Genomic DNA, 16,323 nt, shown 5'->3' with positions numbered 1-16,323 from the left:
AAATTTTATTTTTAAAAAACGCCCGATTCCCCCTCTGATCCTGCGTGGATCTTGTTTCTGGCCAGTTTTGTCTTTGTTTTGTAACGAAGGGGGAGGTTGGCGGGGTTCAGTTCGGCAAACTCGGGAAGCGCACAGACCCGCCACTTCGGAGGCCGGGGACCCGCTCCCGTCTGCCTTTGGCTGGCCTCGACCCCTCGCCGGGGAGGGCTGTTTGCGCTGCCCGGTCTTTGAGAAACGCCCCGGGAACTCAGCACCACTCAACCTTAATCCAACGCGCTTCCAAGAACGCGGGTTTGCGCGCATCTGGTGCCGTAATTTTATTCATGTCGTTATAGTGATTAATTGCATTATTATATAGGACCGGGTAGGAAGTATTGGGGCCTTTCTTGGTTTCGGGTCCCCATAGATTTTACTGCGGAGGGGGAACCTTGGGGTCTGAAAACAGTGTAAGTCCAAGAGAAATCCGCCGCGGGTTAGGAGAATCTTTGGTGAATTTATTTGGAAGAGGGAAGGAATCCGATGCTCGGATTGGGAAACGCGCAGAGGACGATCTACCTCCAGAGAATCGCCACAATCCGGAGGAAAGCGACCTCTGGTCCGGATTCTAACGGCGGAGACGGAAGGGGGACGTTTTGAGATTTCGTTTCGAAGGAAAGGAAATGCAAGACGGAGAACCTGAGGAAAGGGAGAGAAGAAAAAACCGTGTCTCGTTTTTTGCTCTGCAGCTTCCTCGGGAGAAAGAAAAGACAAGTGACCGCGAAAAGGGCACACGAGATTCGCCCCGAGAAGGCGAGCGGCCGAGAGACCAGCTGCGCGACCCCGAAATTCGTTTGTCCGGCTCGGCCAGTGACCCCGGGGTCTGCCTTGAAAGGACACGGCAGGAACTGTCACGGGAAGAGCGGCACGGGAATCGAGGCCGGGTCTCGCGTTCAGGGAGTCGGGACAAGTGAAATCCGCCGCACGAGGAAGGGGAAGGGCGCTCCTTCCTGGTTTCGTGTCCAAAAGGCCAACATCGCCCCAGCCCAGGAGCCAGGATCTCGCCCTTTCGGGACAGGTTTATCGCCCGCGAAGGTCTTTCGTTCCTCCTCGGAGTGCATTTAGTTGTGGATGGCTTCTATTATGGACTTGTGATTATTAAAGGGCGGCTTCAGACTACGGAATCAAATAGATGCATTTTTAATATAGATTAAAAACTGCGACAAGCTCCGGAACCTTCATGGGACCGCTCTTTTTGGAGTTCCCCCCTCTTTTTTCTTTTTCTTTTTTCCTTTCTTGTTTTGGCAAAACTGAGCGATTGTAACACAAATGGAGGGCTTGTGTCTCACACTTTAAAATCCTGCGAGTAAGCTTTCGAGTGATACAGGACGCTTCTTCGTGCTTAAATATCCCGATCCCCATATATTGTTTCTTTAATTAAAAAAAAAAGTGACACAAGATGAATGGCATTTACCTTTAGCTGCATCGCTTTCTTAATTTCTCTGAACGCCCGCAAAGTGTCGCGGAGCCTTTGGCGGCTGTAGAAGCGCGATCGCATTCTTTGTCGCGAAAAGAAGCGACCAAATAAATAAATAATTTGCATTGCTTCGCCCCTTCCAACATCCTTCGGGATTTTTTCAAGGCGACCGAGTCACTCGCTGGACTGTGCTGCCCTCTCCTGGCGGAAGGAGGAATTAAACGTTGCCCTGGGAAAAACGGAACGGGGTAGGCATGGCGAAAAATAGCGACATCTAGTGGAATAAGCCCCGTAGCGCAGATTAATCATTTGGCTATTGAAGCGCGTGTGCGTGTAGTGGTGGGGAAATAGAACCTAATTTATTAGATAGATTCCTAATTTTAAAAACAACAGAGGACGTTTCCATTAAATGAAACGTTCCACCAAAGCGCCTGGGAACGGTTTTATGGCTTGCTTCACATTCATAGCTTGTGTGCGTTCTTACGCAGGGATGAACATCGTTTACGCTGGTGTAGCTGTTGAGGATAGCAGTATCTTTGGGGTGGAAAGATTTGGAGGCGGGGCTGACAAAATCATTCCGATACATATAGGGCTGGCAGCAGGTCTACAAATCCCTTGTATGGATCGATCAAATAAATGATGAAGACGGATTATATGTAATCCGAGAACGAGGGCTAGGCAGCTTTAAGAAAGGCAGCCCCCTGTCGGAAATACAGGGCTCTTGTATTGCTTTTCTTCCCGTCGCTTGCAGTCCGCCTTCCTGTCCGGGACTCAAGGCGGATTGCATCAAAAAAGTCAAGGGTGGGGCAAAGTGCAAAAGTCCAACGAGGTTTAATGCTGCGTTTACACAGAGGTGTGCGTGCCCCCGAAAGCCTGGACCCAGAATTAAATCTTGTTGGTCCTAAGGGTGCCCCCAGATTCAAACTTCGCCCTATGGGCTGAGACCCACACGGCAACCCACCTGAGCAATCAGCTTCGGGGGGTGGAAATTTGGGGACCAAACCAGGAGGCAACATTAGCTGCGTTCATAGATGCGAGGAACTTGAAACACGGTAGCGACAGGCAAATACACATCTGCGACGGGTACATGTACATGGGCAGGAGGGGGTACACATCTGCACATTTCATTTATTTTTCAGCTGGTTTGCATCTGCTTCAAATATGACATTTGTCTGCCGCTTTTTCTGCTATATGTATTTTATGCAGCTCACACGAGTTGAAAGGATCCGTTGTTTTCGTCCTTTTTCTTTTTTTTTTTGCACTGACACGTGTCGCCTTGGGCTCCCTTTGGAAATGCTGTTACGGAGCAACGGCCACAGAGCCGCCTCGAGGGTTGGAGGGAACCCCGTCCAAGGTCTACGCGGTGGACTAAGGGGTCCAGGGATCCGGCGGTGGGGGCCGGGAGGCTGAGCCGCGCAGACGACGCCTTGGCGGCGCCCCGGTCTCTGGGCCCGGACAGAAAGGCCCCTTGCCCGCCTGGCTGGCACCCGCGCGTCTCTGCGGCTGCTCGTCGGAATGCCGGGGCTCGCGGGTCCTTCTCCCCCCGGGGCTCGCGGGCGCCTCTTTGCAAGAGTTTGCAAAACTGTCTCCTCGCGCCGCCGCGGGCTTCGGAGCGACGCCCCCTTTGGCCCAGCCAATCCGCTCATCGGACGACGCCGGGCTCCTCCCCCGGCGCGTTTCGCTCTCGTGGCGTATTATGGCCCTTCTGGGCCGCCGTCGGCCGGGCAGGCGCGGGGCGGCGCTACAATGTAGCCACTGGGCCGGGGCTGGCTGCGGGGGGAGGCATGGAGCGCGCCGCGGGGGCGCGCCTGAGCCCCGGTACGACGGGGGGGGGGGAGCATGAAAGGGGTGCCCAGGAATTGGGGCGGGGCGGGGCTGGGGGGGGGTCAGCTAAGGGACGGGGTGCCCCTTAGTCTCGCCTGCCCTTAATGCGCTTATTGCCCAGGGTGCCAACCTCCAGGTGGTGACTGGAGATCTCCCGGAATTGCGTGGAGTCTCCCCTGGAGGGAATGGCCGCTTTTGGAGGGGGGAACTATATGGCTGGGGTCACTCCCCAAATCCCTCCCAAGCGGCCATCTCCTCCAGGGGGGATTCCACCGCCCTTGAAAACCATACAGGGTCTCCATCCGTCTCTATCGGGATAGGTGAGCACCGAGGAGGGCCACGGGCACCGCGCAGAGGCAGGCAATGGCAAAGCCAAGTGAGCAGGGGAATAAATGACTGTGGATAGACAAAGCAGGTGTGTTCGAAAGGTCTTTATTGGTTTTGGAGAAAAGGCTATTATGAGTTAGCAAACAAACAGCCAAACAAGACTTTAAAAGCAGGTAGGAATACACTGTAACGTCCATCCTCTTCCTAAGGAGTTTCCAAGTGGGACCTCCGACAGAAGGTTTGGGATTACATGGAAGCCAATAACTTAGCTGATTTCCCAAGGCCTGTCCATCACCGGATTCCAAATTTCAAGGTACAGCTGCACGCTTAAGAAATAATCATAGGAATGAAAGACCCCCCAATTGGCCATCCTTCATTCTCATAATAAAATGGGGGGGGGGGGAGCTTATCTGCATGTTTTCCCTGCTAGCCCCACTCCTGCAGGTGCTGATCCCCAGTCCCTTTGCTCTTGTGAGCTCCTTTGGAGTGCTGATACGGTGGGGGGTGTAACCACAAACGGAATGGCCTGGAAGGTGGAGATAATCTCACACACATGCGCACACACACACATAAAGCCCAAGTGCCCAGAACAAGAGGAATATTTTAAAAAAAAACACTAGGAATCACAGAATCACAGAATCCTAGAGTTGGAAGGGGCCATACAGGCCATCTAGTCCAGCTCAACGCAGGATCAGCCCTAACCATCCTAAAGCAAGGAAGGAATAAGAGAATCAGTTTCAAGGTCTTGGTGTTAACCTTCTAGGCCACTTGCTGCTTGGACCCTGACTATCCCAGGTGCCGCTTGTCTCCTTATGTCCCCTGCAGGGCTCTTTGCTCTGTAGGTGCTAATCTGCTGGAGGTTCCTGGGCCCAAGGCAGTTTGCCTGGCCTCCCCCAGGGCCAGGACATTTTCGGTCCTCCACCCCCCCCTCCCTTCCCTGTGGAATGAGCTGAGGGCCCTGTCAAAACTTGAACAGTTCTGCAGGGCCTACAAGATGGAGTTCTTCCGCCAGGTCTTTGGGCATAAGGTTGACCAGGCCCCTCCGTGGAATCAGGTCTCCGCCTTGACATCTGTGCACCCTGCCCAACCTGCCTGTGTGTGTGTGGGGGGAGGGGGTTAGGGAGCTTTTCCCCGCCAATCTTGTCACTTTTGGGAGGGTATTGTTAATGTATGGGCTTTTATTGGGCTTTTATGGTTTCTGTCTTGTAAACTGCCACCTTTGGAGAAGTGGCGGGAGAGAAGCCCAATAATACATGCATGCATGCATGCATGCATGCATGCATACATACATACATACATACATACATACATACATACATACATACAAGTCAACAGTGTGGTTACTTTAATCTGTACATCCAGTGAGATCTGTAATACCCAACTGCTCAGGAGCCCAATTTGGCCCCACCGATTTCTTAGAGCAGGGGTAGTCAAACTGCGGCCCTCCAGATGTCCATGGACTACAATTCCCAGGAGCCCCCTGCCAGCGAATGCTGGCAGGGGGCTCCTGGGAATTGTAGTCCATGGACATCTGGAGGGCCCCAGTTTGACTACCCCTGGCTTAGAGTCTTGGTGAGTGCCACCAAAGGAGTGTGTGGGCACAAGGGGAGAACCCTGGCTTAGAGGCTCCTTGACGCGGCCCCCTCTTGCCAAAACAGGGTGCCCCACAGGCCTGCCTGAGGCTTCCAGATTTGCAGGAATTCCGATGCGCCAAGACGGTTAAAGTAAACCCTGACGCCCCACAGAGAGACATCCGCTTTTTAACGCTGGAAGTGAGTCTGTCGTTTCTGGTGTTCTTCTCGACACAGGGGTCTTTCCTGATGAACCACTTGGTCCAAAAATGGGAGGTGTTTGGGAAAGCGAGAGAGGTCAAGGTGGACCCGGACAAACCTCTGGAGGGAGTCCGGCTGGCCGTGCTCCAGGTAACGACTCTTTCCAGGTAATGAACAGCCAGCTTGGTGAAGTGGTTAAGAAGAGTGGCCTGTAATCTGGAGAGCCAGGTTTGTTTCCTCTCTCCACTTCCACATGCAGCCAGCTGGGTGACCTCGGGGCAGTTACAGTTCTCTCAGAGCTCTCTCAGCCGCACCTACCTTGCAGGGTGTCTGTTGTGGGGAGAGGAAGGGTAGGTTATTGTAAAGCAGCTTTAGTGTAATGGTTTCTAATTGGAGAACTTGGTTTGATTCCCTACAGCCTTCTGCACATGCAGTCTGCTCGGTGACCTTGGGCCAGACACAGTTCTCGCAGACTCGCCTCCCTCACAGGGTGTGTGTTGTGGGGAGAGGAAGGGTAGACAATTGTAAACCATTTTGAGATTCCTTTGGGTAGTAAAAAGCGGGGTACAAAAGAACAGCTCTTCTTCTTGAGGGGAGCTCATGGCCTGCCCCCTGGTGCGGCCTGGCTCAGGGTCAACCTCTGTCAAGGGAGACACCCAGTTTTCAGGGTCACGTGACACTTTGCCCTCCCTGCCTATGTCTTTCACAGGCCGGGAAGACCCTGCTGGTGCCAACTCCACGGCTGCGAACCGGACTGTTCAACCGGATCGTCCCTCCCCCGGGGGCAGCCAAGGACACCCTGAGAAAATGTGCTACCTCGCAGGTAGGAATCAGAAACCCGGCTGGGGAAGGGAGGAGAGGAGCCTGGCCTCTTTGCTTGCCTTCCTTCCAAGAATACGTTTGGGACTATTTATTTATGTTGCGTTTTGACACACCTTTTCAGCCAAAATGCTTGGCAATTTAAAAGAAAGGTCTGTCTGGAACCCAGGGGAAGATGCTTAGGCCAGCAGTTCTGGCCATGAGCTCAGGGGCAGGTGCTTCCTCTCCACTGCCTCCTCCTCCTCTCAGAAACTTGAGCCGGATCCAGGAACCACAGAGGGTACCCGAGCGGAACAGCAACAAGAGTGGCCAGAGAAGAGTTTTGTGGCTCTGCCCTTTCTCAGTCTGGTCCTTGCGTGTCTGTTCCTTTCCCCCTTTCTGGAAACAACACAAACAACAGTCGTTTTGGAGAATCCCAGACTGAATTAACAGCATCGGTGACGTCAGTGGCTTTTGGACGCCCCTGTGATGGCGTGGAACATAGCAAAAGTGGCCCTCTGCTGCCCTCTAGTGCCCACACAGAGAAAGCCGGCATGTGTCCTGGAAATCTTGTATTACCCAACAAACAAACCGTTCATTAATGCGGTACTAGGCCAAAAATCAGATGACAATGCAGATAAAAAAGATACCGTGGACAGCAGGACAATTCCAGACCATGAGAGTCAATAAAATTTCAAGTTCAAATTAAAATACATTGTAGCTAGTAATTAACATTCTCTTTACCAAGTTTGCCCCAGATTCATCCAGGGTCTTGTATGGACAGATTTGAGATATAATTTCTTCCAGCCGGAAGTTACCTTAGAATCACTGAAAGACCATTTGGGTAGGCTGCCAAGGATTCAACATATAGTGGGTACAGAAGAACTTTGTTTTTGGAGTTCTCCCTGGAGAGGGGGGAATCCTGGCTTATACGCTTTTCTCTCTCTGCTGGGTTTCCCTCCCAGGGCGTCAGGGATTATAGCGTACCTGTCGGGCTGGATGCAAATGTGCACGTGGACCTGGTGGTGGTGGGCTCCGTGGCTGTTTCCGAGAAAGGTATGTGGTGGGGGGAGGGGGGACACATTCCTTGGAGCACGAATTTACAAGGCTCAGGGTTGACTTGAGACTCCACGCTCAGGCATGAAGGACATTGGTGTCCTTTGATTTATTTAATTCATTAATACCCTAATTTCCTTGCTTCTTTACGGCGCCCTCCTTTAGGATGGCGGATTGGGAAAGGGGAAGGCTTTGCTGACATGGAATACGGCATGATGGTCTCCATGGGAGCTGTGAGAGAGGACACGGTTGTCGTCACGGCCGTTCATGACTGCCAGGTAACGATAACGTTGCAGTCTTGTCTACTCAGACTGGCAGGAGTTTCCCAGGGTCTCAGGTGGAGGTCTCTCCCACCCCCTTCTGCCTGGTCCTTTTAATTGGAGGTGCCAGGGATTGAACCTGGGACCTTCTGCCTGCCAAGCAGAGGCTCTGCCCCTGAGCCAGGGTATCAGGCCAAGGTCTTTCCCATCCCCTCCTGCCTGGTCCTTCTAACTGGAGATGCTGGGGATTGAACCTGGGACCTTCTACATGCCCAGCAGAGGCTCTGCCTCTGATCCAGGGTCTCTGGTTTGTGCCCCTGTATGCAAACCTTATTCTGCTGCTTCAGGCCAGTGCAGCTGCCCATATGAATGTAGCTTGTCTTCTCATCTGGGAACCTCAGTTTAGTCATTTTACTTTCTAGGGAAATTTCAGACCTGTTTTGCTCTCGAACCCAGTGTTGGCAGGGCGGTGTTTGTAAATCCTGGCTGGCACACTTGGCTGACTTTTAGAAAACAAGACGTTGATAGTGTGGCTTTGGCATTTGTTCCAGTAAGCGAGGACTCTCTTCTACTCCCTGAGGCAGGTCGTGGACATACCAGAAGCGCTCCTGGGCGACCACGACCTGACCGTGGACTACATCCTCACCCCGACAAGAGTGATCCGGACCGGCTGCAGGCGCCCACAGCCTCAGGGGATCTTATGGCCCAAGGTAACCCGGGTCCCCTGCAAGTCACTCAGCGGGTGGGAAAGGGTCCTGGCTCTCCCATTGGGTGCTCTGTGGCTCAAATACACAACTCAGGGGTCTGGGAAGAGGAAGATCTTTCTGCCAGCAGCAGAAGCAGAACGGCTGTGGCTCAGGGGTGGAGCATTGGCCTGGTGCTTAGAAGGTTCTGGGTGCCACCCCCGGCATCTCCAGCTCAAAGCAGGAAGTGGTAGGTGATGGGAAAGGCCTCTGCCGGCAACTCAGGAGTGCAGCTGCCAGTCTGGGTAGGCAAGACTGACCTTGAGGGCCTGAGGGTCTGACTCAGGAGAAGGCAGCTTCACATGATCCTTGGACTGCAGATAGGGGGTGGGGGGGCTCAGCCTGGGGCTTCCTGTGCAAAAGCTTTGTCCGATCCCCTCTGTCCAATTCCCCCTGCGGGCAAGATCCTCTCCCTGCCCTCCTTTCAGATACTTCAAGAGAACTATCGTGCCCCCTCTCAACCCCTCTTCTCCAGGCTGAACATCTGCAGGTCTGGATCACTTCCCTGGAGCAGGGGGTTAGGCCGGATGGCCTCTCAGGCCCCTTCCAGCTCTAGCGCTTTACGTGGAAGCCCAGTGGGTGTCTCCGTAGCCCTGCTCTTCTCCTGGCCTGGGATCTGGCGTGCCTGGCTCCATCTCGCTAGCTTTGATCCTTTTCTGCTCTAGTGTCGGAATGGGGTCCCCATAAATAGTTTATCAGCCCATCTCTGCTCCCCCCCCCCTCTGATCACCAGTGATATCTGCAGAGATCTGGCTGATGCCTCCGTCCGCCCAGCCGGGGACCCTTTCATCTCAGTGCCACTTTTGACACCTTGGCAGACAGGGTCGGGCCGGGCCTGCTGGGCCCCTTTATCAAGGCGCTGCCTCCTTTTGCATCTTATCGGCCCCGAGGGAGAGATTAAAGGCCTCCCCTCCGGGCAGAGGGCCCCCCTCCCACTCTGCTCCAAAGGGCCTGCCATCTGCTCACAGTCACTGCGGCCCCTGGAAATGCTTCTTTTTCGGCCCGGGAGGGCAGGCGGGCTGAGCTGTAGCAGCAAAAAAAACCGGACCAGAGTCTTGTGGTGCCTTAAAAGACGCTGCAGATGCATAAGCCAGCCACAGTTTTGGCTCATCGGAGGCATCGGCCAGAATGGAATGCAGACTGTGATACTTTTTTGCTGGAATGAAATGGGGCACCCAGCCTTCTCAGAAATCCCTGGCTCCTTTTCTGGTTTTTCAAAGGCCAATGATAGAAAGCAAGCTCCTCTGCGTTTTTACTTGATCTACACCCTACCTTTCCCCCCAGCAGAGACCCAAGGCAGCTTACACTGTTCTCTCCTGCACTGTCTCCTCAAAACAGCCCTGTGAGGTAGGCTAGGTGGAAAGTGGTGTGCCTGTCGCGGCAAGCTTGGTATTCGCTGCTACGCAAGGATTCCTAAATGAGTGGAAGGCCGAAGGGGAAGGATTGGCCCCATTAAGGAGGGTGGGCCTTGGAGCCTTTTGAAGGCTAATCCAGTACCAGCTGCCAGAGCCCCCCCCCCCCGAGGGGGATGCTGGGGTCAAGGATCCGGTGGAGTGCTTTCTGTCATCTTGGGGTCCAGTCTCCAGGCAGGACCTGGGGATCCCCTGGAATTACAGTTCATATCCAAGCTAACCTTGTGAATTGTTTCGGGGCCTTCCAGCTGGTTGCCTGCGCAGAAAGGCCCGAAGTCACCCCATGACACCAAGTAGGGATATGCATGGACATCTGTTGGTGATGCCCATTTTCATGGGGGCACTGGTGGAGCCAGCTTGGTGTAGTGGTTAAGAGTGGCAGCTTCTAATCTGGTGAGCCAGGTTTGATTCCCCGCTCCTCCACATGCAACCACCTTGGGCTCGCCACGGCACTGATAAAACTGTTCTGACCGAGCAGTGATATCAGGGCTCTCTCAGCCTCACCCACCTCACAGGGTGTCTGTTGTGGGGAGAGGAAAGGGAAGGCAATTGGAAGCCGCTTTGAGACTTCCTCTGGTAGTGAAAAGTGGCATATAAGAGCCAACTCTTCTTCATCTTCTTAGATGACCAAAGCAGCTCACATTTTGTGCCTGGAAGGGTTTGATTTTGTGGCCCTGAGGATGCTCAAAAAAGGTCTTTCTCCCTCTCCAGGTGCTGAGGGAAGGCTGGATCTGAGGGGGAAGGAAGGGGAGACCTTCAAATAAAGTCCAGGGAAGAAGATGCTATCTTCAGGGAGAGCCAGTCCCCCCCTCCCATGGGCATGCCCTCCCTCTATCTCCTTGCTGTCTTGAGGAGTCTAAATTAAGCCACCAATAAACGTGCAACTTCCCTTGTCCATGGATTTCGTCCCCTTGGAGGAGTGAGAGGCATTTGCTTTGAAACTCCCCAGACCTGGTTTGCTTCCAAGCAGGATTAGTTTTGTGAGAAATTGATGGGGAGGGGGGGGAATGTTTTTCCTGTTTGGTTGAATTAGCATAAAATCCGGGCATTCCACAAGTTGACAAAATCTGGGAAACGCTTCTAATTCCGGGCTCTGGGGAGGGGAGAGGAAAGAAGAAATCCTCTTCTCCCCATTGGTGGTTTTAAGAATCACGTTACTCAAAGAGGTGAGCTGAATAGAAAGGATCCGGACCTCCGAGCAGGGGGATCTTTCTCGGGAGGGATTCAGATAGTAAGAGAGCTGCCTTGGCCTCTACCAAATTAGTCCGCCCCAATTATGAAACCATTTTTTCTTGGTGATATTTGTGCTCCATCTTCTGCATTACTGGTGAGGAATAAACCACTGGAGAGTAGTATAATAACTATTGTGTGACTACTTTAACAATTTGCACAATATGTCCTGTATTGTACTGGATCCCTTGTTGACAGTAAAGTAAGAATAATATATGAGAACTGTTTTTTAATACCTGCTTTTACTACCCAAAGGAATTCCAAAGTGGCTTACAGACATCTTTCCCTTCCGCTCCCCGGACACCCTGCGAGGTAGAGGGGGCTGAGAGAGCTCTGAGAGAACCGTTGTGTAAGAACAGCTCTAAGAGAACTGTGACTAGCTCAAGGTCACCACTCTGACTGCGTGTGTAGGAGGGGTGGGGAATCCAATCTGGGCCTCCAAATTAGAATCCACCATCTTAACTGTGCTCCGTCTTGCCTTGACCGGATGCACTAATTCAGCATTTGCTGGCAGGGGCTCATGGGAATTGTAGTCCATGGACATCTGGAGGACCACAGGTTGGCTACCCCTGCCGTAATTCATCTGATAGCACCATCTTCTGTTTTTTTTAAAGCCTCACTTTTCTCTCCATTTTTATGCACCAGGTCAGTCACAAAACGTTGGAGAAGATCCCAATCCTGCGGAGCCTTCGTTGCAGAGAGGAACGAGCCGGCAAAGATGTCACCCTGCAAGGGGAACGGACAGATGTCCCCGCCGTTGTCGAGGCAGCAACTGGAGCCATGGATGCTCGGCCCAAAAACCTCGCCTGGCCGGAGGAGCCTGGCCTGTGCCAAGCTAGCCCCAGGGGAGAGTCTGTGTCCGCCAGCTCAGACCGCCTCCGAGGACTCTCCACTCTGTTTGTGGGGAACATCCCTCCAGCCACCAGAGTGAGCGAACTCAAGGCGGCCCTCAGGGAGCGCCAAGCCACCCCTGTGCAGCTCACGTGGCAGGGGGCCCAGCACCGAGCTTTCCTCCGTTACGGGGACAAAGCAACGGCCGAAGCTGCCACCTTAGCACTGCAAGGCCTCAGCCTCCATGGCTGCGTCCTGAGAGTCGAAGCTGCCAAGGCCCAACGCCACAAAACAGCCAGCGGACAGTGCAGGGCCGATCAGAGAAGCAGCCCCGTGCTTCGTGCAGCTACTGACTGAGCCCCAGGTCAAAGATTTTTCATCCCTCTGATCCCAGAGGCTTCCTCATAGGACAAGGATGTTCCGCAGGGTTTCTAGCAGTCAGGAGGTTCCCCAACCCCAAGAAATCCTTTTCAAAAATCCTTTAGGACAGGGGTAGTCAACCTGTGGTCCTCCAGATGTCCATGGACTACAATTCCCATGAGCCCCTGCCAGCAAATGCTGGCAGGGGCTCATGGGAATTGTAGTCCATGGACATCTGGAGGACCACAGGTTGACTACCCCTGCTTTAGCAGATTTCTAAACCTCCAGTACTGTGAAAGGGTACCTTTGTCTTTGCAAAACCACTCCCAGTGGTCCTCGACAGTTAAAATTCCTTTACGCGGACAGAGCATGAGGGGGAAGTGGAGCCGGAGGAAGGAAGGGCGTCAGTGGGGTACAGTGTAGACTCCACCTTGAAAAGCAGCCCTTTTCTCCAGCACGTGTAATCCCAGGAGATCCCCAGCTACCACCTGGAGGTTGGCAACCCTGCAGGATGGGCTCTTGGGAGAAGCCAGAAGGTCAACTCTGCTGATCTGAAGGAAGTTGGTGGAAGCACAGCTTTCTCTTTAGGTGAGAAATAGGGCACTTTGTTGAGCCCGGAATGTGATGTATGACTGACCACCACTGTCTGTTTTCCTTCTGGTTGGTTTACAGTGAGTCCCCTGGAGTCTCTTTGTTGCGGGGGGGGGGGGGGGAAGTACCCAGATTCACATTTTGATCTAAATAAAATTCATGGAATTCATACATGTCCAAGAGAGGCAGCCTCCTAGAAGATTCCTAACTGCTTTGGCCTGTTTAGAGTCCAGAAAGAGCAAAGTTTTCGCCTCCGAGAGGAAACAATTATTCAGACGACTGATATATGGGGTCATTCTTCACTGCTGCGTGTAAGCAGGCCCTGCCGTTCCTGTTGTACGCAAACTCCTGGTTCCTTGAAACTCCCCCGGGAAGCATTTTTCTCTCCTGCCCTTCCAGGTGTGGGTTTGCCTTCGAAGCAGCATTCGCATGGAGGGCTTTGCGCAGAAAGAAGTTTCCAGGAGCCCAGGGGGATATTTTTGGCCTTTCTAAATGAATTTCCGCTTTGCAGGGAACTGAAAGCCTTAAGTGCCAGGAAAGGGAGGCAAAGCCCACCTAAACGGGCCGGAAGGACGTGATTGAGGAAGAGCTTGCAAAAGGGGCTCCTTCAGTCTATCAGGATGGATGATTGTGGAGCAGCTCCAGGGTCTCATTCTTCGGTTCCAGGAGCGGCTTAAGGCACCAACAAGGAACTGGGTTTTGACTCCCGAAAGCTTCTCCCCCCAAAATCTTGTAGGCTTTGAAGGTGGTCCTGGACTCAGATCAAACTGTTCTACCGCCTCAGTCCTGCCACAGCTATAATTGCTCAGTTAATTATGCATCTGAACTCCAGCTAAACCTTCCTGGCAATTCACACACACACACACACACACACTCTATATGTGTGTCCCCCGGTTGAACACTCCCAAGTCCTCAGCTTTTCCTCCCAGGGCTTGGTCCCCTGGCCCCGGATCATCCTCGGCGCTCTCCTCTGCCCCCGCTCCATTTTGTCCCTGTCCTTTTTGAAGCGAGGCCTCCAATGGTCTGGTTTAATTTGAGGCCGCTTCACATGATCGCAATGTGTCTTTTAAATATCCATTTCCAAATGGTACTTGCTGCTTTCCGATGCGCACTTACCTCTGAGTAAACCTCCAGGAGGTTAGGTGAGAAGTGACCGCCAGCTTCGGGGCACACCAGGTCTCCTTAGCCATGATGCCCAGCAGGTGGAGCTCTTGGCACATTGAAACATCTTCCAGCTGGTGGAGGGACCTGGTCGAAGTCCATCCCGTTCAAGGAATTCGCCTCCCAGTCTCCCCAAACTTGAGAGGAGAAGGATGGGGCCGTAATGGCTCTCACCGTTCCACAGTTGAGAAGGGAACATCTGCAGTTGTGACTTTACAAAACCTCTTGGTTTTGTATGGGTATAGTTTTATGGGTTTTTAAAAAAAAGATTTTATGTAAACCGCCACAAGCTGGTTGAGTCCAGGGGTGGCGGTCTAAAAATCTAAATCTAAATAAATATTGGATATTGTAAGCTGCCACGAGCTGGCTTTGGTGGCAGGAAATAGTGGCAGGAAATAAATCGAATAATAATAAATAAATATACAGTTCTCTACACACTAAAATCTCCATGCAGGTAGCAGAAGCCATCTTGGAAGAGATAATCCTTTCCTTACAAATTGGAGGATTAGCGCATGTCTGGATCCCAGGAGAGGGGGGAGGACACTCAAGGACTTTGCACCTGAAAGGGGACAAGTGTAGACACGCATGCACGCACAAACACTCACACACACACAAGATCTTGCTGCATCTTGGAGAGTTTTGCCTCTTGTCAAAACAACCGTTCGCCTTTTGTCACCCGGGTTTCTATTGCACCCACTCAGTTTGTGTCCATTACAAAAACCAGAAGAAGAATGTTCTCCCCTCTCCCCCCCCCTTTAAAATTTGTGGCTCACCTGCCAGTGGGGTTAGATCTGGTCAGTGGAGGAACTGAAATGCAGGCAGCGGTTCCTGTAATCTGGGGGTGACCTTAGCCTTTGAGGAAATAGGGGGCATATTCTGTGCTCCAGCACACCGGACATAAATCAGCTGCTCAGTGACTTTCTCATCCTTCCTGACTCTCTGTCTCTCTCTGTCTCTCTCTGTCTCTCTCTCTCTTGGCCAGGCCTACCACCTGGGTTGTTGTTGCCAGGATAACAGGGAAGAAACATGCTGTAAGCCAGATAAGCAGGGTATAAATAAATAAAGGGGTTTTGATGAATGTGTTGAAGCCAAGAGGCATCCAGCAACTGAGCTGGTTCTTCCAAGTTCTGTTTCCCACTGTGGTCTCCACCAGTAAGGCACGGAGAGCACAGAATTAGAGAAAACGGGAAAGGGTTGTTGGGTTTCAGTAGAGGACCTCTTCCATTTCAGCAACCTTTTAATGGGTTCTTGGCCACTACCCCAACGGGAGGGGAGGGGAGGGAAGAGGGAAGGGGAGGGAAGAGGGAAGGGTTGTCTTCTTGAAGGAGCGTTTCTCTCAGCAGGACAGGTCAAAACAATTCAGCGAAAGCCGATTTAAACTTCATGAGCACCCAGTCAGAGAAGAATCAAGCAGTGCTACCTTCTTACCATGATAGCTTTGGCATTTTCTTCAGCTGATGTTATTCACTGCTTTAAGTCTGTGGGGGTTCTTTTTGCATGCATGTGGGGGGGGCACCCTACTGCTCCTCACCTTGCTGCGGGTTCCCCCAGGCATCCTGTCCATGACGACGGAAGGCTGGGAGAGAAGGACTGAATATGTAAAAGGGAAGATTCACTTCTGCAGAGGGCTGAACTTTTGGCGCGCCACAGCCTGGGGGTGGTCAAGCTCCCTGTTTAGACTGAACTCAGTGGCCTGGGGAATATTTAGCATCCGCGGACTACGGCGGGTTGGTTCTCCCCATCCAATGAGGCTCTTGTGAGTCCCTCCTGGCATCTGGAGACCAGGCCTCTCTTGGCAGGTGGTCCCCCGATGGACAGGGACCCTCTCCCGCCAAGCTCCAGGCCGGCTTTATCAGTTTATTCAGACAGATTAAGCCAAACTGGGCTTAATCACGGTGGAAACGAACAATAAATCTTGCGAGACGTGAGGCTTGAGGAGTTGAAAAGACTCTCCCTGGAATGCAGCCTGCTCTGGAATCCCGGGCCTTAGAAGCGTCTGCAGACATTGGTTGGAGATAGCGGAGGGAGGGAGGGAGGGAGGCAGTGGGGTGCAGTGGTTAACATGCCGAACGAGGATGAGTGAGCGCTGTGTTCGAATCCCTGCTTGCATGAGCTGGGACCAGACAGACGCCCGCTTTCAACTTGGGCAACTTTGCAGGGTTGTTGCAAAGACAAAAGGGAGGAGGGGAGAATCCTGTGTCCTTTTAGAATGACTGAAGTATTATATTTCACTAGGTGCATATGTCACATTGATACGAGCCACCCTGAGTCTATTTCAGGAAGAGGCGGCCAGTGAATCTAACAAATAAAATGTAAAAACATATAAAATAAATGAACTCCTTGAATCAAAATGGGACATGGATTGTCCCAATTTTGTGCAGAGTCATTCGAGTAACTCACTGAAATACCTTCTAGAAATATGTGAAAAGTCGTAAGACAGTATCCTGACAATTCAAATTCAATTTTTAAAAAATGCCAATTATGGGTATTTCTGGATTTGAGTTT

At 52.4% G+C, this 16,323-nt stretch overlaps 1 protein-coding gene across 11 annotated transcripts; it reads left to right on the top strand.

Annotated features, from left to right (window-relative positions):
* Positions 1–3,157: 3,157 nt before the first annotated feature.
* MTHFSD (methenyltetrahydrofolate synthetase domain containing) lies at positions 3,158–14,042 on the top strand. 11 transcript variants are annotated; one of them, XM_077310308.1, is made up of 9 exons: positions 3,158–3,271; positions 3,814–3,917; positions 5,263–5,376; positions 5,795–5,866; positions 6,086–6,199; positions 7,140–7,230; positions 7,396–7,508; positions 8,075–8,200; positions 11,521–14,038. In XM_077310308.1, exons 1-9 carry the CDS (start codon positions 3,238–3,240, stop codon positions 12,061–12,063), a joined length of 1,311 nt encoding a protein of 436 aa, XP_077166423.1. In that variant the 5' UTR covers positions 3,158–3,237; the 3' UTR covers positions 12,064–14,038. The 11 variants fall into 11 exon arrangements, with proteins under 11 accessions (XP_077166423.1, XP_077166422.1, XP_077166427.1 ...); XM_077310307.1 differs by lacking the exon at positions 5,263–5,376 and adding an exon at positions 5,413–5,526 and having other exon boundaries at positions 11,521–14,032; XM_077310311.1 differs by lacking the exons at positions 3,158–3,271; positions 5,263–5,376 and adding exons at positions 3,368–3,692; positions 5,413–5,526 and having other exon boundaries at positions 11,521–14,033.
* The last annotated feature ends 2,281 nt before the right edge of the window (positions 14,043–16,323 follow it).

This window comes from Paroedura picta, chromosome 14 (assembly GCF_049243985.1).
Source record: "Paroedura picta isolate Pp20150507F chromosome 14, Ppicta_v3.0, whole genome shotgun sequence".
NCBI classification, from domain to species: Eukaryota; Metazoa; Chordata; class Lepidosauria; order Squamata; family Gekkonidae; genus Paroedura; species Paroedura picta.
Note: the sequence above shows the minus strand (reverse complement) of the source record. Positions and strands in the feature narration are given on the sequence as shown.